This window comes from Leopardus geoffroyi, chromosome C2 (genome assembly GCF_018350155.1).
Source record: "Leopardus geoffroyi isolate Oge1 chromosome C2, O.geoffroyi_Oge1_pat1.0, whole genome shotgun sequence".
NCBI lineage: Eukaryota > Metazoa > Chordata > Mammalia > Carnivora > Felidae > Leopardus > Leopardus geoffroyi.
The window spans coordinates 5,173,421-5,197,021 of NC_059333.1; the positions used below are offsets into that span (position 1 = coordinate 5,173,421).

The following is a 23,601-nucleotide window of genomic DNA, read 5'->3' on the forward strand; positions in this document are numbered from 1 at the left end:
TTGCATGTTCTCTATTTTTGTTCATGGTGTACCACACGACCAGGCATATGAGCCGTTGAATTCTGACCATAATGACTTTTTCCTCTTCCTCTTTCACATTCCTTTCATGGCCCTGCCCACAAATTCTGGCGGGGTCACATCAAGACACATTCATATAGGCTTTCTCCTCCCTTCACCCCACCCATGACCACGCAGGTCTAGGCCACCCCCGCAGCAGCCTAGTTGGACTTCCAGCCTCCGCTCCTCATAAGCCCAGTGTTAACTTTCTAAGACGACAATTTGGAAAACGGCTTGCCCTGCGTCAAAACGTTCACTGTTTCTCTATTTTTTTTTTTAAACAGCTTTCTTGAGATGTAATTCACATGCAATAAAATTTACCCATTTGTATAATTCAGTGGTTTTTAGTCAGTTTGCAGATATGTACAACCTTCATCAAAGTCGAGTTTAAACCTTTTGAATGACCTCACAAAGAGCCCCTGCATCCCGAGGTTACCACCCTATTACCCCACACCCTCACCGCTAGCTCTAAGGAAACCACTCCCTTCTTTCTGTCCTTGTAGAGTTCTCTCTTCCGGAGAAGTCATGTGCTGTAATTACAGAGTACGCGGCCCTTTGTGATTGGCTTTTTTCACTTAGCATAATGTCGCCAAGGCTCATCCATGTCTGTATCAGGTGTCAGTATTTCATTTCTTGCCATTACTGGAGAAACTTCCACTGAATGGACGTACCAGATTTTGCTTATCTGTTCTTCGGTTGATGGACGCGCTGGTTGTTCCCACACCTGGCTATTATAAATAATGCTGCTCTAAACACCTGTGCACAAGTTTTTGCAGGGACACGTGTATCCATTTCTCTTGGGTATATACCTATGGATGGGACTTCCTGTGGCCTGCAGAATTAAGCGTATGCTTTTTAGCATGAGATCTGATATCACTTAGGGTCTGGACTTTATAACAAGTATCTGAAATGGAAGCTTCCTGAGATCACCCTCCAAGCCTTGGTTGCAGTGTCCCCGGGCCTTCGCACAGTGCTAGGCCAGTAGTAGGTGACGGGTGAGTGTGTTCAGAGTGAGTGAGTCTGAAGACTCTCAAGTTCCCTCGCTCACCTTGTGCATCCCTCTTATTTCTGTCCTGAAGTTCCGATTATCCGGGATCTTCTCGCTTCTCTCCTGCCTGTGATTGACTCCGTGTCCTAACTTGTTTATGCCCCCTGCCTAGAATCTCCCTTCCGCTTCTCTTCTTGAGAGTTGGCCTCATCTTCCCCAGGTCGGGGTAGTCTCTCTCATCGATGCATCCATAGCATTTCGTGAGTAGCTCTGCCACAGCGCTCAGCAAAGAATTTTCGTCCGTCTCTTTACTGACCAGGGTATACCCCCTGGACGAATGAGCGATTGTTTTCTTTCATGTCTCTTCACCTCGCCAGATCTGAATTTTCAAGAAAGCAACGTAGACTTATTTTTTTCTTTTTAGTGTAACATTCTTCTTCCTGTTGTCACTGGAGCCCTGCTTATGCCATCTGTTATAACGTGATAAAACGTGGAGAAATCTGTACATGAAAGAACAATCCTCCAAAGCCCCTTCCTTCGGCATCCTTGGTGTCCGTACCCCGGGATTTTATACGCTGAATGTTGGAGCGAGATTATGCCAAATGTTTTGTTTAGCTTTCTGTTATTAAACTGCAGTTGGTTTCTGGGAAGTTTCACACGCACGTAATTCACAGCGAGATCGCCTGTGCCCTTACTGGAGGGAGCAAATGTTGCTGTATTTAAAGTGCGTGCAGCATGCTATAAAATGAAGTACTATTATTTAAGCAGATGGATGGTCCCTTAGATGGAAGAAACAGAAGCTGCTGGAATGTAGTTTGGGTTTTCTTTTGCCTGTGGCCATATGATGTGTATCTTAGAGAATGCGTTTATGTTACGTTATTAAACCCAGTGGTGTGAAATACAAAGACGAAAGTGAAATACCTTAAAAATGCAAGGAGAAGTGACAGTGATCCCCCGTGGGTCACTTATCTCCTTAACTATACTAGGATTAAACATTTATTTTGCATTTTTTCTTGCAGGCATTTGAATAATTTCACATTTATATATGAAATATTTCTCACATACATTCATGTGTTCAAAGACTATTCCTAACAAGGCTAACTTTTGTGAGACAAGAGAATGAATTCAGATATGACTAAATTTTATTTGGTTCAAATTACCTAAATCCAGTTGACAGAAGAGTAATGTGGGGTGGGAACAAAAAAGAATCTGGTGGAATTAATTAGCCTCAGAGAGTGACAGTTTCCTCCCTCCTAACAACGTGTTTGGGGTGATGTCAGTTTCCTAGAAAGCTCAAATGTAAAATCACCGTGCTACTCTCAGCATTTTTATTTGAGTTGAAGGCTGTAATGTTTAACTATTAACTGTGCTTCCGATCTGAGCCAATTTCTTAGTTAGCAATAATTTTCATATTCTGATTTATGGAGCATTGCTAAAGATTTTAGTTATGGTTGGGAGAGGAAGCCATCAAAGTTACTACTTGATGAACACCCCCCCCCCCCCTGCCTGTCTTCTCTTTGAGTGAGTCTGTCACTTTTACAAAGTGGCTTTTTCTCCACCATCTTCTGGCATGGTGGTGTTTCCTCCACGGTGCCCCCTCTTTTCTCAGCTCAGAAGTAGTCAGCCCTGGTTCCAGTGGGCAAGCTGGCGGACACTTCCGCTGAGACAGAACAGCAGGAAGCGGGTGGATGTTCAGATGAGCTACCTGGGGGGTGCCGAATGTCCTAAACACAGCTTCTCCGGGATTTGGCTTTATAGAGGAAAGGCAGCCATATGCTGAAAGTAAATCTTCATCAGAAAGGCCGAATCTGGCCTCTGTGAGCTCCTAGCCCTGAATCCACGGTCAAGTGACAAAATCCCCACCTCTTCTTCCGTAAAGTGGAGCCTGTACTCGCCTGGCAGAGCTCCTGTTCACAAGACTGAAAGAACACCTTGAGGATCACAGCATTGCCTGGGATGGTGTAGGCGCTCAGTAAATGACACTCTCATCTCTGCCCAGTGAGATTAATTCCAGGCGTCGAGGGCGTCTTTTCTCGCGTGAATATGTGACTAAGAGTGAGTTTGTCTTTAGAAAGTCGCATAGAAGCACAAATGTCTGCGAGGTAGGTCTTCACAGCGTTTTAAAACCTTTCGTTAGGGGCGCCTGGGTGGCGCAGTCGGTTAAGCGTCCGACTTCAGCCAGGTCACGATCTCGCGGTCCGTGAGTTCGAGCCCTGCGTCGGGCTCTGGGCTGATGGCTCAGAGCCTGGAGCCTGTTTCCGATTCTGTGTCTCCCTCTCTCTCTGCCCCTCCCCCGTTCATGCTCTGTCTCTCTCTGTCCCAAAAATAAATAAACGTTGAAAAAAAAAAAAAAAAAAACAAAAACCTTTCGTTAATTTTTGGATTCTAGAAGTTGTTCCCTTTGTTCATGGAAGTGACACTCTGTGACTACTGGTTACCGAGTGCAACATAGGCACTCAGTAAATGAATTAAAAAGCCAACTATGTGTGAAGAGGTTTGCAGATGTCTTACTCGTAGCAATGAAAACAGTTTAAATAACGAAGATCAGGAAAGCAGTTCAGAGAATCATATTGTATAAAATGTGCGTCCACTATTTACTTGGAAGGTCTGTATAGAAATATGGAATCTTGTCTATGAAACGGTGTTGAGAGAATGAAGCATAGCCTATAACAATTGCATGGTTTACGGATTCGCATTATTACATAGAATTATCATAGAGGTGCATGTGGCACGTGGGCAGATGGACCACAAGAGGAAGCTGCCACGGGCCAGTGGGATCGAATGATACATCTCTCAAAGTTCTCATTATCACCGCTGCCCATTTTTGAGTAAAAAATGCCCTGTCGAGGGGCGCCTGGGTGGCTCCGTTGGTTAAACGTCCGACTTCGGCTCGGGTCACAATCTCGCAGACTTGTGGGTTCGAGCCCCGCGTCGGGCTCTGTGCTGACCGCTCGGAGCCTGGAGCCTCCTTCGGATTCTGTGTGTGTGTCTCTCTCTCCCCCTCCCCCGCTCATGCTCTGTCGCTGTCTCCCTGTCAAAAATAAATAAACATTAAAAAAACAAACAAACAAATGCACCATTGCTTTGGTGCTATTTGTAGAAAATCAGTTGTGCTTTTCAAAAAACGTTTTACATGCAAGCGTAGATTTTCATTGGTAAAAATTGTGACTAATTTCGTTCGAGAATATGTCTCCGTGTGCCTCCCACCCAGAGCAATTTAGTCCTAGCAGCTGGATCCAGTCCTTCATCCTTTTAGCTCGTGCTTATCGAGTGCCCGCTGGCTGCCAGGCTCTGCACTCTAGGTGACAGTGTGAGCGAATCGTGACACTTTTCTCAGGGGTCTTACGTTCTAGAGGGGGAGACAAACAATAGAGGAATACGAAACACAGAGCATGATTCCCAGTAGCGGTCACTCCTGTGGAGACAGAGCAGGGTGTGGGGAATGGGCTGGTAAGTAACCTGTCACAAGTGAAGGTCCAGGGTAACTTCGCAGTCTGTGTACAGAGTGTGTGAAATGACGTTGACGCCTTATGTGTTCGTACCGGCCTCTGTGTCCGTAGTTGAGCAATTTTGAACGGTTTCGTTGTAGTCAAACCTGGCGATTGTTTATCGGAACGACCTTCTGAGGCCAGGCTGATCGAAGGCCAAGTTCAGAGCGTGCGCCTCCCTGACCAATTCTTGTGTTGTCTTCTTGTAGTTTTCGGTGAGGACCTTCACTCCAGCCTCTACTTTGTCAATGCATCTCTGCAAGAGGTAGTGTTTGCGAGCACCACGGGGACCCTGGTGCCCTGCCCCGCTGCAGGCGTCCCTCCTGTGTCTCTCAGATGGTACCTGGCAACGGGCGAGGAGATCTACGATGTCCCCGGGATCCGCCACGTCCACCCCAACGGCACTCTCCAAATTTTCCCCTTCCCTCCTTCAAGCTTTAGTACCTTAATCCATGATAATACTTACTATTGCACAGCTGAAAATCCTTCAGGGAAAATTAGAAGTCAGGATGTCCACATCAAGGCTGGTGAGTACGTTTCCTCTGCTTTGTTCCTTCTGTGCCTGCTTTGGGGGGGGGGTTGGGGGAGGTGGGTGTTGACAAATAGGAAACCATCATCAGCTGAGGACCAGTGAAAACCCTGTGGTCGGATCATTCCGGCACTCCCGACAGCGTCTTTGAGACGTCAGAGCATCCCTTGACGGGCTTTCAAAATGCCTTGTGTCGCTGGAGCTAAGACGTGGAATTAGCGATAGCAAGTGGGCGAAGTTCAAGCTGCAGACGTGTTGTGTTTTGACTGATTGATTCTCTGACTCGGACTTTCAGTGTCTCCAGTCTACCGTGTTTCCTTCCTGCCCTGTCTCTGCTCTTTCCTCCCCTAGAGGCAGGCAGTGTGGGGGCGGGGAGGAAAAGGGGAGAGAGGAGGGACACAGAGCTGAAGTGGAACAGCACTTTGGCCTCAAGGTGTGATGTAACGGGAAATGAAACACACAGTAGGTCTAATATTCTTGTATTCGTGAAATTAAAAAAGGAGCATTTTAAACTGTTTTCGCTGTGTCACAGGTTGCTGGAATATTGTCAATGAATAAATCCCGAATTGGTTGTATTCTTTTTAGTACCATATATATATATACACACACACACACACACACACACATATATATATACACACATAAATGTTATTTTATTTTCAAGGGAGGGGAGGGGCAGAGAGAGGGAGAAGGGGACAGAGGATCCAAAGTGGTCTCCAGCAGAGAACCCGAGGTGGGGCTTGAACTCACGAGCCGTGAGATCACAATCTGAGCCGAACTCAGATGCTTAACCCACTGAGCCACCCAGATGCCCCAATTACATTTCTATAGGTCAGCCCAGGAATACAGTCTGAGATCCACAGACATAAAAAAAAGTTACACATACAGGACATATTGTGTCATTACAGACTGAACAAAGCCCCGAAAAACTAACTCACAGCTAGAGTCTAGTTAGCAAACAACATTTTAGGTTTTTTTAAGCTTCACCCTACAAATATACAGGATACTGACACAGTACAATGTCAGGGCAAAGAGAAGGTGGCTCTGATTGTTATCTTAGGCCCCAGGTAGCTGGGGGAGCCTGGTTATAATTTCTGTGGCAAGTAAGGAGATGCTTCTTGAAGGCTTTGCAACATGAGCAAATTATGAGATGTTTCTGGATTCCTGCATATGATCTCTTTGATGTAAGCAATCAAACGTTAGACTACAGTTCATTCTGCTAGTGACTCATTTTCCCAACTCTGTTTTGATCTCTGTGACACGCTCACGAATCCCAGCACCTGAGCAAGAACGTGCTCGAGAAAGGAAGAAAAAGATGGGCTTTAATCAGCAGACATGAAAAGCTGATACCCCGAATAATTAAAATAAAGCAAATGCAATTTGTAGGGAGACCTCTAAAGCTGACAGTCAGGAGGACATAGGGAGTGCCTTTTACTTGACAGGCTGACAATGTTCGTGATGTGTTACAGAAACATATTTAGAGCCTACAAAGCGCCACTTACACAAGAACCTGGGACTTCAAACAGCTATGCTTGTGTGTGTGTGTGTGTTAATCCGCTGTTTCTGCCTTGGGTTTCTTGTCAGATAAGGAATTAAGTGCTTACTCCTGTATAACTGCCATTTTTGAAATTTGTCATGGAATCGATTGCTTTTGCGTGCCACCGGATGTGTCAGGGGGTGGAAATCGCATCGCCTTGTCTGGTGGCTGTTCCTCCCACTTCTGCAGAAGTGTGTTCTTGCTGTTCACGTGCGCGTATTCCCGACATCGAATCGTACTGAGTACACGTGCAGCAGACAGACGTGTGTTTGCTGCCTCAGTGTGGACTCACGAGACGGACAGGCACGCTGCCCAAATGCAATTTATTTTCCCATTTGACTTTCCTTCTTGTTGTGAAGACATTATGACTGTAATGGTCTTTTAGCTTTTTTTATTGGATGCTTGAAAATCTGGTTTCCCCATTTTTATGTAGATGCTCGTGTGGAACCGGATGGCCGTTTGCAAGAGCAGGTGGTGGGTGACTGGTGACACTACCCAGTGACAGGTGTAGGGTAGAGTTGAGCAGAATGGGGGCTGGCCCCCCGGGTGGTGCCCCATCTCAGGTCTGCGTGCCTCAGTGTCCCTCTGGATTGGGGCTGGGATTTTCGTGGAGTAATCCTTTAGGTAAAATGGCCTCCTAATCCCTCCTTTGGTGGTTCAGGGAATTCTCATTCTTCACATTTTTCGGTGACTTTGACTTAGGTGTTGGTGTCACCAAAGCGGGATGGTTCCTCTGTCATGTTGCAGGAGTTTTTACGTCAGTACCCAGGATTCACAGTCTCGCTGCTTAGAAGAATGAAGTGGAGACAAAATGAGCTCCAGGCAGAAGTTTATTAGACTGTAAGATTAAAAAGTAAGGATAATAGGAAAGCTCTCTTTACAGAGAGGGGCCCTTTGAAAGTGAATGCCCCAGGACCACAGGCAAGGATCCTTGTCGTAGAAGGTTCCGGTCAGCCCTCCCCCCTCCCTTTCCCCTCGTTCCCTCTCAGGTCCCACCCTTATGGGCCTCATGGCTCTAGGTGCTGGGTGGTCCATTCCTGATTGGCTCATTTCCATTGTGTGAGGGGTGGCCTGTAACCATAGTTAGGTCTTTCGTCACATTCCTGAGGGAAACCTGAGGGGGGAGTAGGTGGGTCTGTTACATTCGTAAGAGGAACCTTACGCCTGGGTGGGGGAGGGGGGTTTCTGTGGTCAGATACTCCCAGCATTGTTTCAAAATAGGACTCCCCCCACCCCGGGACCTCAGGTCCTAATCCTCCCCTCTGGGCCTGTTTTATCCTACCTTTTCCTATCATAATGTCACCTGAATCTGCAAAGCTGGTCACCTTGCACATCAAAGACCTTCTTCCCCTTTCTGTTCCAAGGGCAGGATGCAGAATGTAGCAGTACTTCCCCTGGCCCGCCCCTGGCCCCTAGCAAATAGGGGCCCATACTGCCCCTAGCAGTACGACCTTGGGCAAGTACAAAGAAATTCTAGTGGTGGTTTCCTCCTTCATTGACTGTGGCTGGGGCTCGAACCCAAAACTGTGAGATCATGACCTGAGTGGAAGTTGGAAGCCCAACCCACTGAGCCCCCCAGGCGCCCCTCCCCCAGCCCAGTGTTAGTAAAACTCCTATTAGTCCTCCCCTCCCTCTGACATCTGGCCACTCGTAGTTCTGATCAAGTTCCTCATTCTTACTTTGATGTGTGAGTCTGTCCTACCTTTGGCCTTGATGTATCCTCTTGGTAAAGCTTCCTCCTACTGAGACCCGCACTCTGCCCTTTGGCTAGAAAACCCCACTTCTCCTCGCTCTATTTGGAGTTGAGAAAAATTTCTCTCCGAGCCTGCTGGAATAGTGATGGGTCCTATTACAACAGTCTTGAATAAAGTCTTCCTTTACATGTTAACAAGCATCAGAATAATTACAATTTTTTTCTTTAACAATAAACAAACTATGGTGAATCTATACAATGGAATACTATTAAGCAATGTAAAGAAACACGCTACCAAGTTTTGAAAAGACAGGGAAGAACCTTAAATGCATCTCACTAAGTGAAAGAAGCCAATCTGAAAAGGTTATAAACTGTGTGATTCCCACTCATACACATTCTGGAAAGGGTGAGAGTGTAGAGACGATAAAAAGATCAGTGGCTTCCAGGGGAGGAAAGGAGGGATGGATAAGTGGATAACAGGACATTTTTAAGGCAGTGATGCCTCCATTCTGGACGATACCTTAATGGTGGATACATGGCATTCTTTTTTTTTTTTTTTAAGTATTTATTTATTTTGAGAGAGAGAAGAGAGAGAGAGTGTGCAAGTGTGAGTGGGGGAGGGGCAGAGAGAGAAAGGGAGAGAACATCCCAGGCAGGCTGCCTACTGTCAGCACAGAGCCCAATGTGGGGCTCAAACTCCCGAGAGCCGTGAGGTCATGACCTGAACCAAAATCAAGAGTCAGACACTTAACCGACTAAGTGCCCTAAGCGCCCCTACACGACATTCTTCATGGAACTGCACAGCATAGAAAGAACCTTCATGTAAACTATGAGCTTTGGTTAATAACAATGTATAAATACTACTCATGAGTTGTAACAAACGTATAACACTGATGCACTAATGCAACTTGCTAACCATGAGAGAGACTGCAGGGGTGGGGTGAAGAGAGTGTATGGGAACACTCTGTACTTCCAGTGTAAGTTTTCTGTAAACCTACAAATGGCTCTAAAAAATAAAATCTATTCCAAAAGAAGTGAAAACATATTTTGGGTAGCTTGGTATACAAACAGAGTCCCCAAAGGAATGGATGGGAAAACAAACAAACAAAATAAATGAAGAGTGGAAATACTGGCTAAAATTTTTCAAATTTGATAAAAACCATAAACTTGAAGATCCAAGGAGCTCAACAAACCCCAAGCACAAGGTACACGAAGAAAATTCCACCGAGGCCCGTCAGAATCCAATTTCTCAGGACCAGTCTAAAGACAAAATGTTAGAAACGGCCAGAGGAAAAAGACACGTTACACAGGGAAGAATAAAAACGAGAACAGCAGCAGATTTCCCTTCAGAATCAATGTGAGAAGACAGAGAAGCAACACCTTTAAAGTACTGAAAGGAAGTGTAATTTGTAAATCTAGAAATCTATGCCCAGTAGAAGTATTTTTCAAAAATAAAGGTGAAATAAAGGCTTTTTTTTTTTTTTTTTGGACACACGAAAGCTGAAAGAATTTATCAGCAGCTGACCTGCGCTTGTAGAAATCTTAAAGGAAGTTCTACAATCATAAGATAAATGGCTCCTGATGGGTTCTTGGATCTACTGGAAGGGAAGAAGAATGACAATGGTAGCTATGTGGGTAAAGAAATTACGTTTTTCTAGAATTAAAGTATAACCGACATACAATATCCTATTAGTTTCAGATGTACATCATGGTGATTTGGTATTTTTACACATTAAAAGATGATCTTCCTGGTAAGTCTAGTTACCACCCATCACCACAAAACGTTATTACAATATTATTGAGTCTGTTCCCTGTGCTTTACATTATATTCCCATGACTTATTTATTTTGTAACTGGAGGTTTGTACCTCCTAATCCCCTTTACCTAGTTCACCTCCCTGCTCTGGTAACCAGCAGTTTGTTTTCTGTGTCCATAAGTCTATTTCTGTTTTGTTTTGTTTGTTCATTTGTTCTATGTTTTTTGTTTTTTTTTAGATTCCACGTATAAGTAAACTGATGTGCTATCTGTCTCTCTCTGACTTATCTCATTCAGCACAATACCCTCTAGATCTGTCCATGTTGTCGCAAATGGCACGATTTCATTTTTCTTATGTCTGAGTAATATTCTGTTTCATACACACACACTCACCCCCCTCCCCCTATATTCCTTATCTTCCTATCTGTGGGCACTTAGGTTGCTTTCATATCTTGGCTATTGTAAATAGCACTGCAGGGAACATAGGGGTGCATATATCTCTTTGAACTGGTGTTTTGTTTTTGTTTCAGAGAAACATCCAGAAGTAGAAGTGTGGGACTGTATGGTTTTTCTGCGTTAAACTCTTTGAGGAACCTTCGTACGGTTTTCCCTGGTGGCTGTGCCATTTTACATCCCCACCAACAGTACATGAGGGTCCCCTTTTCTCTATGTCCTCACCAACACTATTTCTTGTCTTTTTGATAATAAAATCTGACAGTGTGAGGTGATACCTCATTTCCTTGATGATTAATGATATTGAGGATCTTTTCATATGCCTGTTGGTCATCTCCATGTCTTTGAAATGTCTTCCCAATCTTTAATCACATTGTTTTTTTGTGTTTGTTGTTGTTTGATATTAAGTGCTATGAGTTCTTTATATATTTTGGGTATTAACCCTTGTCAGATGTTTGATTTGCAAATATCTTTTCCCAGTCTGTGGGTTGCCTTTTCATTTTTGATATGGTTTCTTTCACTTTGCAGAAGCTTTTTAGTTCAATGTGGTCCCACTTGTTTATTTTAGCTTTACTTATCCTTGTATGAAGAGACCGGTCCAAAAAAATATTGCTAAGACAAATGTCAAAGAGCTTACTGTCTGTGTTTTTTTCCCCCTTTTCTAGGAGTGTTGTCTATGTTTTCTTCTAGAAGTTTCTTCTAGGAGTTTCTAGGTCTTACATTCAAGTTTTTAATCCATTTTGAGTTGATTTTAGTGTGTCGATATGGTGCAAGAAAGTGGTCCAGTTTCATTCTTTTGCATGTGGCTGTCCAGTTTTCCCAGCACCATTTATTAAAGAGATTGTCTTTCCCCCCTTGTATATTTTTGCCTCCTTTGTCATAGATTAATTGACCACAAATGCATATGTTTATTTCTGGGCTCTCTGTCCTATTCCATTGATATATGTGTCTGTTTTTGTGTGAGTACTATACTTTCTGGATTACTATAGCATTGTAGTATAGTTTGAAATCAGGGAGCATGATACCTCTGGCTTTGTTCTTTCTCAAGATTGTTTTGGACATTCATGGGCTCCTATGGTTCATAAAAATTTTAGGATTCTGTGAAAAATGCCATTGGAAATCTGTAGATGGCTTTAAATAATTTTTTGGTATTTATAATAGATTATAAAAGATTTATAATCTTTTAAAAGACCATATGACTATTTAAACAAAAATAATAATAATGACTTGTGGAGTTTGTAACATATGTCTAAATAAAATGGATGATAATTAATAGCATTAAGGCCTGGAGTAGAGATGTGGCAGTATAATATTGTAAGGTTATTTTTTTATATGTGAAGTTGTATAATATCACCTGACTATAGATTGTGATAAGTTACAGATGTATAGTCTAAGATGTACAGCAACCGCTAAAATAGCAAAACAGAGAATTATGACTAATAAGCTAATCAAGGAGGAAAAAAATGGAATGACTCAAAAAAATTTCAGTGCTAAACATATAATTAAAAAATAGGAAAAAGGAAACAATAGATGGTGAAAATAGAAATAAAATAACAAGATGATGAATTTAAACCTAACCATACCAATATTCACATTAAATATGAATGTTATAATTATCCGAATTAAAAGGCAGCAATTGCTAGATTAGATTCAAATACTGTTTAAAAGAAGTATCCTTTATTTTTAAAAAAATGTTTAAAATATTTATTTACTTTGGTAGAGAGACAGTGAAAGGGAGAGTGCATGTGAGTGGGGGAGGGGCAGAGAGTGAGGGAAAGAGAGAATCCCAAGCAGACTGTGTGCTGTTAGCATGGGATTCAATCCCATGAACTGTGAGATTATGACCTGCGCTGAAATCAACAGTCAGATGCTTAACTGAATGAGCCACCCAGACACCCTGAAATGTACTTTAAATATAAAGATGCAGATATGTTAAAGGTAACAGGATGGGAAAATATGTATTATGCTCATCAAGTCAAATACATTTAATCAAAAATATCAGAAGAAATCTAGATTAAGTACATTAATATCAAAGTGTATTTCATAGCAAAGAATATTACCAGGGCTAAAGGTCATTTCATAATATAAAAGAGTCATTTAATTCAGAAGATATTGACCATTCTAAATGTTTATGCCCCTTATGTCAGCAGTTCAAAATACATGAAGTAAAAACCGGTCATGGCCAAATTATGGAAAGAGCCCAAATGTCCATCAACTGATGAATGCATAAAGGAGATGTGGTGGTATATATATATATACCACACATATATATACATACACATATATATATACATATATATACACATATATATATACATATATATACATACACACACACATACATACACACATACACACACATACACACACACACATATGCAATGGAAAACTAATCAACAATGAAAAAGAATGAAATCTTGCCATTTGAAACAATGTGGATGGAACTAGAGGGTAGTATGCTAAGTGAAATAAGTCAGAGAAAGAAAGATACCATATAATTGCATTCATGTGGAATTTGAGAAACACAACAGATAACATTGGGGAAGGGAAGGAAAAATAAGATAAAAACAGAGAGGAAGGCAAATCGTAAGAAACTCTTAAATACAGAGCACAAACAGGATTGCCGGAGGGGAGGTGGGTGAGGGGATGGGCTAAATGGCTGATGGGTATTGAGGAGGGCACTTGTTGAGATGAACACTGGATGTCCTATGTAAGAGATGAATCACTGGGTTCTCCCCCTGAAGCCAAGACTACGTGGTATGTTAACTAATTTGCATTTAAATAACAAAAAAAAACAAGAGTAAAATTTCTAGGAGAAACAGACAAGTCAAACTTTATCATTGGAGATTTCAATATCCCTTTTTTATTAAGGAGCAGTAGACAGAATCAGCAAGAATAGAGAATACTTGAAGGGCAGTGTTAGATATTCGACCACATTGACGTTTAAATAGAGAACATTGAATCCAACAGTGGCACAATACATACACTTTTTAAGGTCACACGGAAATTTACCAAACCATATTATGGGAAATGAAGCAAGTCCGAGGTGGATTTTTTATTTTTTTTAACGTTTATTTATTTTTGAGAGACATACAGCACGTGCACGAGTGGGGGAGGGGCAGAGAACAAGGGGGACAGAGGATCCAAAGCGAGCTTTTGCAGCAGACAGCTTGATGTGGAACCCATGAACCCGTGAACCACAGGATCACAACCGGAGCTGAAGTCAGACGCTTGACCGACTGAGCCACCCAGGCCCCCCTCAGATGAATTTTTTTAAAAAGAAAATTATAGAAAATATGTTCTTTGACTGCAGTGGAATTAAGTTAGCAGTCGCTAACTCCAGGAAATCCCCCGATACTGGGATACTAAATAACACACTTCTTTTTTTTTTTTTTTTTTCAACATTTATATTTATTTTTGGGACAGAGAGAGACAGAGCATGAATGGGGGAGGGGCAGAGAGAGAGGGAGACAGAATCAGAAACAGGCTCCAGGCTCTGAGTCATCAGCCCAGAGCCCGACGCGGGGCTCGAACTCACGGACCGCGAGATTGTGACCTGGCTGAAGTCGGCGCTTAACCGACTGCGCCACCCAGGCGCCCCTAAATAACACACTTCTAAATGGTTGGTGTGAAAGAAAAAGCAGAAGGAAAACTAGAAGGTATTTTTATTTAAGTTTATTTTTGAGAGAGACAGAGACAGCATGAGTGGGGGAGCGGCAGAGAGACTCTTGAGAGAGAATCCCTAGATTCTTCCCTAGATTTCTTGAGAGAGAATCCCAAGCAAGCTCTGTGTCACAGAGCCCGATGAGGGGCTCGAAGTCACGAAACCATGAGATCATGACCTGAGCTGAAGCCAAGAGTACCTAACGGACTGAGCCACCCAGGTGCCCCAGAAGGTGTTTTGAATGGAGTGAAAATGGAAGCACAATATCTAAGAAAGAATTTTGGGGACACCACTAAAACAGTGCTTGGGGGGGGCATTTATTGTTTTAAAAACCCCAATTAGAAATTAAAGATTGTCTCAAAAACTGATCTTGGCTTCTATCCTAAAACAAGAAAAGGAGAGCAAATTAAAACTAATATAAGCAGAAAGGAAGTAATATAAGTCAGAGTCCAAATCAATAAATTATAAAACATAGCAAATCCAAGAAGCCAAAACTTTTACATGGATATTCATAGGAGCTTTATTTGTAATAGCCCAAAATGGGTCAAAGCCCATCAACAGATGACTGAGTAAACAAATTGTGTTTCAACCATAAAATGGGGTGAAAAGGAATGTATTACAGAGCTCCCCCCACCTTATATACGGGGGATGTGTTCCAAGACGCCCAGTGGATGCCTGAAACCACGGATAGTAACAAAGTCTACGTATACTGTGTGTTTTCCTATACGTACATTTCTGTGATAAAGTTTAATTTATAAATGATGCCCAGTCCGAGATGAACAACAAAAGTGATAAAATGGAATGACTAAAACAATGTGCCGTGATAAAAGCTATGTGAATATGGTCTCTCCCTCAAAATGTCTTATTATAGTGTCCTCCCCCTTCCTGTGACGTGAGATGATAAAGTGCCTCTGAGGTGACATGAAATGGGGTGAGTGAAGTACGCATCGTGATGTAGCCTTCGGCTTACCGTTGACCTTCTGATGACACGTCAGAAGGGGGATCATGTGCTTCCAGACCTCGGTTGACCGGGGGTAACTGAAGCCATGAAGAAAAGGAAAACCACAGATGAGGGGCGGAGTGCTGTGTTGGTAAACACAGCAACAGGGGAGGAATCTCAAAATATCTATACTGAGTGAAAGAAGCCAGATAAAAATGTATGCACTGTATGACTCCATTTATATAAAACTCTAAAATGTGTCACCTAGTCTGTAATTATGGAAAGCACACCAGTGGTAGCCTATGAAAGGGGGGGGGTGGGGAGGGAGGGTTTGCAAAAGAGAACAAGCGAACTTTTCGGGTGATGGGTCTGTTCCTTATCTTGGTTGTGACCTCATAGGTGTATACATACATCAAAACTTGTCAGTAAACATGCTGTTTTATCGTATCCCAATTTTATGTTGATCAGGTTGTTTTAAGACAAAGCAAGTACTAATATCTGGCTGACCTACTCACCTGAGAGAGTTGCCTTGATGTTAATAGAAAAACAGTAGCTGATAGGGACTGCACGTTCGGTGGGCACCTCCCTCCGTGCTTCTCTGCCCAGCCCACAGGAAGCCTCTTAAGTATCTCTTGGCATCCACGTCACTCAAAAAAGTCTTGAGCCTCTGGTGACAGGTGATTGTCCTGAGGGAGAGCAGCCAACCAGTCTGGTTCGTTGGTTTCTCTGCTTTCTGATTTTGAAGTTGAAGTCCTGAGAGAGTGTCCATCTATCCTCAGGACGCTTGGGGACCTTCAGGTGGGTGGGGCACCTTCCATCCTCCATGGGAACCAGAAAGCCAGAGGAAGCCTGTCTGTGGAAGAGGAGAAGGGTGAAGCCAGAATCAAAGAGGAAGAGGTTGAGGTGGCCTTCCCAGAGCTCACTTGCAGGTTCCAAAGCAGTCGTGTCTTCAAAGGTGTCTTCTCTTTGAGCCTAAGGTAGTTCAGATCAGCTCCCCTTGCCAGCGATCAGAGAGATCAGTGAATAAAACGGTTGTGTGCTAGACATTGTGCCAAGCACTTGAAGACATTCTCTTTCATTTTGTTTTTAAATTTTTAAAAAATGTTTTATTTATTTTTGAGAGAGAGAGCACGAGCAGGAGCGGGGGAGGGATGGGGGGGGGACAGAAGATCGAAAGCAGGCTCTGCACTGACTGCAGCGAGCCCAGGGAGGGGCTCAAACTCACAAACTGTGAGATCATGACCTGAGCCGATGCTGGACGCTTAACCGACTGAGCCACCCATGTGCCCGGCCATTCTCTATTTTAATCTGCACGACCAGGCAAGGAAGATAGTATTTCCATTTTCAGGTGAAGGGAAGGAGGTCTCTGTGGGCTTGTTGTTGGTTGTTCATAGGAATTGCGGTTGGGAAGTCAGTTTAGCTAAGAGGTACGGGGCCAGTCCTCACAGTTTCTGGAATGTTCCCTGCTCATATCACCTTCAGTCCTCTCTCTTTCCTCTCCACCTCTGCATCTTCCTGTCCTTCGGGGCCAGCTCAAGTGCCTCCTTCCCCACCAGCTACTCACAGGCTCCATGGTTCCGTCCTTCCCTAGATTGTTATTCCCTGTTGTGACTCTCACCTGTGCCCTCGTCTCAGTTTTCCTCTAGTTCTGCCACCTGAACTTGCCTTCTTCAGCTCATTGTTCCATAGATGTTAGGATCTCTGTAGTCCCTGAGACCATGCTTGACATGAGGGTGTGTTCAAGATGTAATTGTTTGAGGCAGATCTGTTAATTTATTAAGTAACCAGCTACAAAATACAATAGAACAAAAACCAATTTCTATACAACTAGTGTGGCTTGAGGTCATGTTGTGCCTCAGATTACCATTTCCCAAACAGGAAAGACGGACATCAAGCCTCCTCCTGGCCCTAAGTCTTCTGGTGTTCCCGAGAAACCCACATGGGCATTTGTTAGTGGTTTATCACTTTGGACGGAGAAATCAAAGGGGTAGAAACAGTCTGAATCCAACCCATCGGGGGAGGAAGGCCACCCGGACCTACCTTCCCCCCCCCCCCCCCCCGCAGTGCCCAATTCTTCACTTTCCCCTCACTCACCTCCACCCCATCGTCCCCCATTGTAGGTGGGTCCTACAAATGCATGCCATCGCCCCATTGCTCCATGGATAGAGTCTGGATCAGGACCAACCTCATGGGATGGGAGCAGTTCAGTCACATAGGACCCAGTGCTGAGAAGGTCCCAGAGCTTAGGGTTAAACTTCGCCCATTGCCATCATGAAACATTTAATGCTTTTATCTTTCTGTGTTTAGTAAGTGAAGTGTGATAGGGCACTGGAATGTGCTCTGGGAGCTTGGGGTCTCGGCTCTTACACGGTCCTGCCTTATGTCGCCTCCCCCAGAAGGGGTCTCAACAGTCCACTTCCCAGTTTCTGGGTGCCCAGACCCCCCCACTTAGCCTCCATCTCCCTAACCCCACTGTGTCCACTGCTGTCCCTCGGATCTCTGGTGCCCTGGCCCTGCCTGGCCTCTGCTCCCTGTCCCTGTCCAGCAGCCACTGCCCCCTTCCCCCTGGCCGGGGCCCGGGTGGGGTGTGGGTAGGAGTGGGTGCAGACACTCCCAAGTGGGGTATGGCAGAAGCCACCCTTCCCCCAGCCAGCATGGAGGCTGCAATCTCTTAGAGGTCGCCTGATCGCTGTGGGTTGAGGCAATGGAGACGGGAGATTGTCTTTCCCATCCCCGGCTGGGGCTTCGCACTTCTGCCCAGACGCTGGCAGAAGGGAGCCCTGCAGCTGGTGGGCTGTGTGTGCCCGGCGAAGTGTGGCCCAGATCACCCGTGGAGGCCTGCACCTGCTTAGTGCCTCAGTGGTTGTTCTGTGCCCCAGGCAGTGCGTCATGGAGCAGCGAATGAAAAACACCATGGCAGGGTGAGAGAAAGACCACAGGAAAAACGCAAGTTTTCTAGTTTTAGGATCCTTATGGCACTTTTCCCCTCCTTGGTAAATAAGAGGTCCTGGATTTTCAATTTGCCCTGGGCCCCACAAATTAGGTGCTTGGCCTGACTTGCTTAAATTTAGTTTCATGGTAGACTGTGAAATGAGACTGTTCCTTGTTTACTAATACTTAGGTTTGAAAGGGTCTTTCCATTTGGAAGGATGACGTCTAACAGGGAGGGGCGGGTCCTACAAAGGCACACCAGCTGTGTGATCTGTGCTCACTATATACGCCTGATTTTCCCCCAAAGCCACGTCACTGCAGATTGTCTCTTCGATCCCTTTTACCGCGTTAGATCTCAATGGCAAGATTTCAGAGCTGGTAAGTTTGACTAAGGCAGACTCCCGTCGGTAGCCCTGGAGTCACATCCCCTGGCTCTGCGTGCTGGTTGCTGAGAACCCACACAGACAGGCTTCAGAAGATTGTTCGTGCCCCGGACCCGCTTCGCACACAAACAGAGTGGGAAGTGCCTGGGAATGCCTTGCCCTGGGACCAGTCCCAAGCCAGGGACAGACTGCTCTAAGGATAAAGTCCCAGCTCCTGGCACGGGATGATGGAGCTCTGAGGCGGGACTCACGTACGTTCACAGCTCGTCTCGGATCAGGTGGAGGCTGGGACTGCCCTGAAATCACACTCTGGCTTAGCTGCCCGCCCTGCCCTGCGCTCCTTCCCCAGCCTCTCCCTGGCTCTCCGGGGATCCTGTCTACAATCAGCCGCTTTCACCCAGCTCCTGTCTGCTCTGGGGAGAGCCCAGCTTAGGACCCAGGGTGCGAGACCTAGGTCACACTATTTTGTGATGCAAATGTCAGCCTGTTTAAAATAACACTTAGCGTTTGCCTGGACCTTACTCTTGTAGCCTGGTCTCTGTTCCCATAATTAGTTGCAGTGAGGCCTAGATTTACCCAAGTATCCTGGGAGGCTCTCTGTGACCTTGGGAGACTTGAATTGTAATATGAGACGTATATCCTGATCGATAGTAGTGTTGGCCTCTTTTTTTTTTTTTAATTTTTTTTTTTCCAACGTTTTTATTTATTTTTGGGACAGAGAGAGACAGAGCATGAACGGGGGAGGGGCAGAGAGAGAGGGAGACACAGAATCGGAAACAGGCTCCAGGCTCTGAGCCATCAGCCCAGAGCCCGACGCGGGGCTCGAACTCACGGAGCGCGAGATCGTGACCTGGCTGAAGTCGGACGCTTAACCGACTGCGCCACCCAGGCGCCCCTAGTGTTGGCCTCTTAAGCTGTGGGGGCCTCAGGAGTAAACATTTTTACTCACAAGGGGGAGATCTATCGTGAAAACCCGGGTCGCTTTTTAAAAATAATAGGTCATGCCTACAGAATCAAATGTAGAAAATGTGTATATTCTACAATGGGGTTAGAAGTGTGGGTGGTGGGCATTGAGGAGGGCACTTGTCGGGATGAGCACTGGGTGTTGTGCAGAAGCGACGAACCACGAGAATCTACCCCCCAAAACCAAGAGCGCACTGTGCACACTATATGTTAGCCAATTGGACCATAATTTATGTTAAAAAAGAAAGAAAGAAATTGCATCATTAAAAAAAGAAGTACATGTAAAAGGGAAGCCCTGTTACGTCTACGTATTCATTCTCCAAGCATTTATTGAGTACCGACTGTATGCCAAACATTGTTAAAAGTTCTGCAGTAATTTTTTGGAAGGGCCCAGGCGTGGTCTGGCTTTGCAGAAGGAAGAATCTAGTGAGGGAATGGAGCGTTTCCTTTGACGTCTGTTCTCTCTGAGCTGGGTGGGGTGCGGTGCACCCAGTTTGTAGCCCTGATTCAAGGAGATCTGGGCTCTTTGGGGCTGGCTTGGGGGATGGAAGGAACAAAAGTCCCAGACACTTGACCCTGGCTCACGGGAGGCCGGCGGGAAGCTGTGTGTAAGGCCCGGACTGAGGGGTTCCGAGGCTGCAGGACTTCGGGTACAAACAGGGCAAGTCGTTAGTTGGTCACTGTATGTTTGTGGCTCCAGTGACCAGGCCTGGTGCGTGGCCGCAGGCCTTTTAGGAAGGCATTTCTGTTTCCCTAAGGGCACCTTCCCTTGTCCCTGTTCTTCCTGGCTGGGACAGAGAGAGAGGGGCCCTGTTTTTGATTTGCGTTACAGATTCCTCCACCTGAGCCATTTATGTGCGCGAAGTGGGGTTCACAGGAAGTGTGGGGAGCCGAAGTGATTTTATGGCTTGTAGCAAGCATCCTACAAACACACAGACTTACGTTGGACTCCTACACTTCGCTCAGGTGGCCTTGTCCCTGTGCCGAGGGACTCTGCGGCTCTTGGCCGTGTTGTCCGGTCCCTCCCTCTTCTCTTCCCAACCCCTTTCTCTCTTCTGTCTTCTTCTCTCCACCACTCCCAAATTCTCGTTCATTGATGACTTTGGTTACTTTGCCTCTTTGTCGCCTCTTTCCGTCCTATGACTGTAGACCTCCACTCTCCCCAGAGTTTCATTTATCGAGGTATTTTCCGGTACAAAGCGAGCTCCTGCCCCTGTGTGTGTGTGATGATGATGTTTCTGAGGCCAGGCCCTTGGTCACCCTGAGCTGGTGCCCAGTGGACTTTTTTGCAAGAGGTGTCGAATTGCCCCCTGGCACATCGCACGGGACCGCGATGGAGTGCAGGGATGGGGGTCTCAGAAAAGTCCCAAACCTCTGAAAATCTCTCTGGTTTGAGACAGGAATGAACAAATTCTCCAGGTCGGGAAAATAATAAATACTGGTATTACCGGTGGGGTTTGGGGAGCAATACTCTGAGTAGTGGCATACTCTAATACTAAAATGCATATCACAGAACCAGTGCCAGTCTTAAAGATCATTCTCCTTGAGCATTCACCTATGCCTATTCAGAGATTCCCCTTTAGAAGCTCATTCCTATTTTTGTCGGTATGCCAATTTCTTTAAAAGTTAATTTCATGGCCGGTTTTCTTGGCACACATTTGGCCAGTAGATGACTAAAAACATCAAGAGAGCCGGTTAGATGATGAGATAGTAAGCTGTCTCTGGGGCTGTTGGAGAAAACCAGAGACTTCTGAAATTCAGACTTTGAGAATCTTCCTGTCCCAACCCCCTCATTTTAAGTCTGAGGAAAATAAAGGTCTGCAGAAGTGAGGCTTGCTTCCGTATTTATCAAGCTGGGGTGAGGCACAGCTGGGATCAGAGCACTGATTTCTCCTTGTCCGGGAGGCAGAGGCCTCCCCCCACATCCGGCGATGGCGTGAATCCAGCTCTGGCTGTTGGTCCACGTAGCCTCACCCAACCTGCTCGTGGCAGGTGCCGTTCTGAGTGCGGTATCCACGTTAACGGACTGAGTCATTATGATTGCCCTCGTGGTAGATGTCTATCATCAAAATCCCCATTATGTGGATGGTTAGGGCACTCACGCACTGTCCAGGTGGCTGGGCTTGGGTGTGAACCCAGTCAGGTGGACTCGAAGGGCGGGCAAAGAGTCCCACTGCCACCCCACCTCTAACCCAGACATCTGGCTCATGGATGTCTCCTCTGAAGGTTTTCCGGGTGCTCCTAAGGTGCTTGGGCAGAGGCTTCCTCATCAGCCCTTCCCTAAGCCACGGGAAGTGGAATAATTGTGTCCCAAACTGCTTTGCAGCTGGCACAAAAGATTACTTATGCGGAGTTATTTTAATCGTCAGATAGTCTTTAAGAATTCTCAGGAGAGGTTGCCTTTCTTGATTTTTTTAACCCCTTCTTCTTTATAGTCAGAAAATTCTTCCCTCGTCCTCAAAGGACACGGAGAACAGTGTCTTATGATCGTGGCTCCTTGAAGAAGCTACTTCTCCCTTCCAGCTGTATGTAAGGGGGCAGATGAGCTGTTTCTAGATATGCTCTTGCCCTTTGGAAAATACATTTGTCCAGGGAATGAAAGTTTTCAAGACACGAACTGCAGGTTTCTCTAATTTATTTTGCAATAGCTGTAGTCGATGCAATCACTGTATGTAAGCAACCATGTGTATATTCGAATGAGGTTGTCCCAGAATGAGCCCCTGCCAAGGTCTTACCAACGGTCCTCTCCTTGCCTTCCAGTTTTACGGGAGCCCTATACAGTCCGTGTGGAGGACCAGAAAACCATGAGAGGCAATGTTGCGGTCTTCAAGTGCATTATCCCCTCCTCGGTGGAGGCGTACGTCACCGTGGTCTCATGGGAGAAAGACACCGTGGTACTCATCTCAGGTAGGCTGGGCGTGTCCGGGGCGCAGGGCGCCGGGCTCACCTTCTCAGTGCTCGTTTCAGGTATTGAATTGGGTCTCTGGCTATGTGTCCATCATAGCTAAGAATTGGCCTACATCTGGTTGATGCTGTTTGATGATTGTGTGACATCAGTGCTTTATATCGGTTTCCCGACTCGATGCAGACATTCCTCAGTGAATTGACTGATGGATGGGTCGAAGTGAGTTACTGTGCGTACCACCGTCATGTTATTCTCTGAGGCAATTTTGGCTTAAATCTGCTGCTGAAAATAGGGCAGTATGGTTATCGCGTCTGGGAGAGTCATCAGTAATATGCTTAGGACTGATAGCCTCCAACGATAATCTGGAAAACAGAAGCTCTGGTTTCGAATGTTGTGACCCTTTCAAATGCCTTGAGAGCTATGTGATGTCTCTGATCTCTTTGTTGAAGATTCAACTCAGAATATATATTCAGCACTGAGATATATATATATATATATATATATATATATATATATGTATATATATGAAATATATAACATAGTATTATATATATGTATAATTTATTATATTAAATATTTATTATTTAAATTTTAATTTATTATTTAATTAATTATTTTAATTAATTATTTAATTATTTTAATTTATTATTTAAAAATTATATATACATACATACATATATATATCAAATACATAATTTATTGGTTTTTTTCCGGAACCTGGAAGTGACACGACTGAAATTTTAGCTTCTAAGAGTTGCTAGTTCTTTTCTCATGGTTTTTAAGTAGATTTCTTGCCCCCTTGCTGCTTAGCTGGAAAGGCCCTATGGGCGGTACCCACGTTTCCTGTTTTGCTCGTCTTTGGAGAGTAAGTGACTGTGGGCTGGTCTTGGAGAAGAGCGATGATGAGTACCAAGTCAGCTAAAGCTGATTATAAATGCTTGCTTTCCTCTGTATGTCTGTGTGGATGCGTGTCCACATGTGCACACACACGTCTTATGCAACTCTTGAATACCGTCAAAATTTTGCCCGTTTACAGAGATAGGAAATTAGAACTCAGTTCTCATGGTGACCTAGCATTTATGCTTCTCAGCTTTTTGGTTTTTCTAGACAGTATAGGTTACTATTCAGGGACCATTAAAAAAAAAACCAGACAAACCACAAAACCATTAGAAAGTCCAAACCAAAAATTAAATCTTTGGTCTTTACGTCCAGTAAACTATCACGTAATTGATGTTTTCAGGTTTTCTTAACACGTTCAGCTCAGACTCCCTCTAACTTCAGTGAACATTAAATGTCTAAACCACCACGATTTAAC

At 44.7% G+C, this 23,601-nt stretch overlaps 1 protein-coding gene across 2 annotated transcripts in view; it reads left to right on the plus strand.

The window, feature by feature from the left end:
- The window catches only part of DSCAM (DS cell adhesion molecule), a 704,213-nt gene that overhangs the window by 125,640 nt on the left and 554,972 nt on the right, over positions 1-23,601 (plus strand). For both annotated transcript variants that reach the window (XM_045501327.1, XM_045501328.1), the window contains exons 2-3: positions 4,743-5,060; positions 22,142-22,288. In XM_045501327.1, the coding sequence (XP_045357283.1) occupies positions 4,743-5,060; positions 22,142-22,288 (465 nt within the window). The remainder of the gene's footprint in view (positions 1-4,742; positions 5,061-22,141; positions 22,289-23,601) is intronic.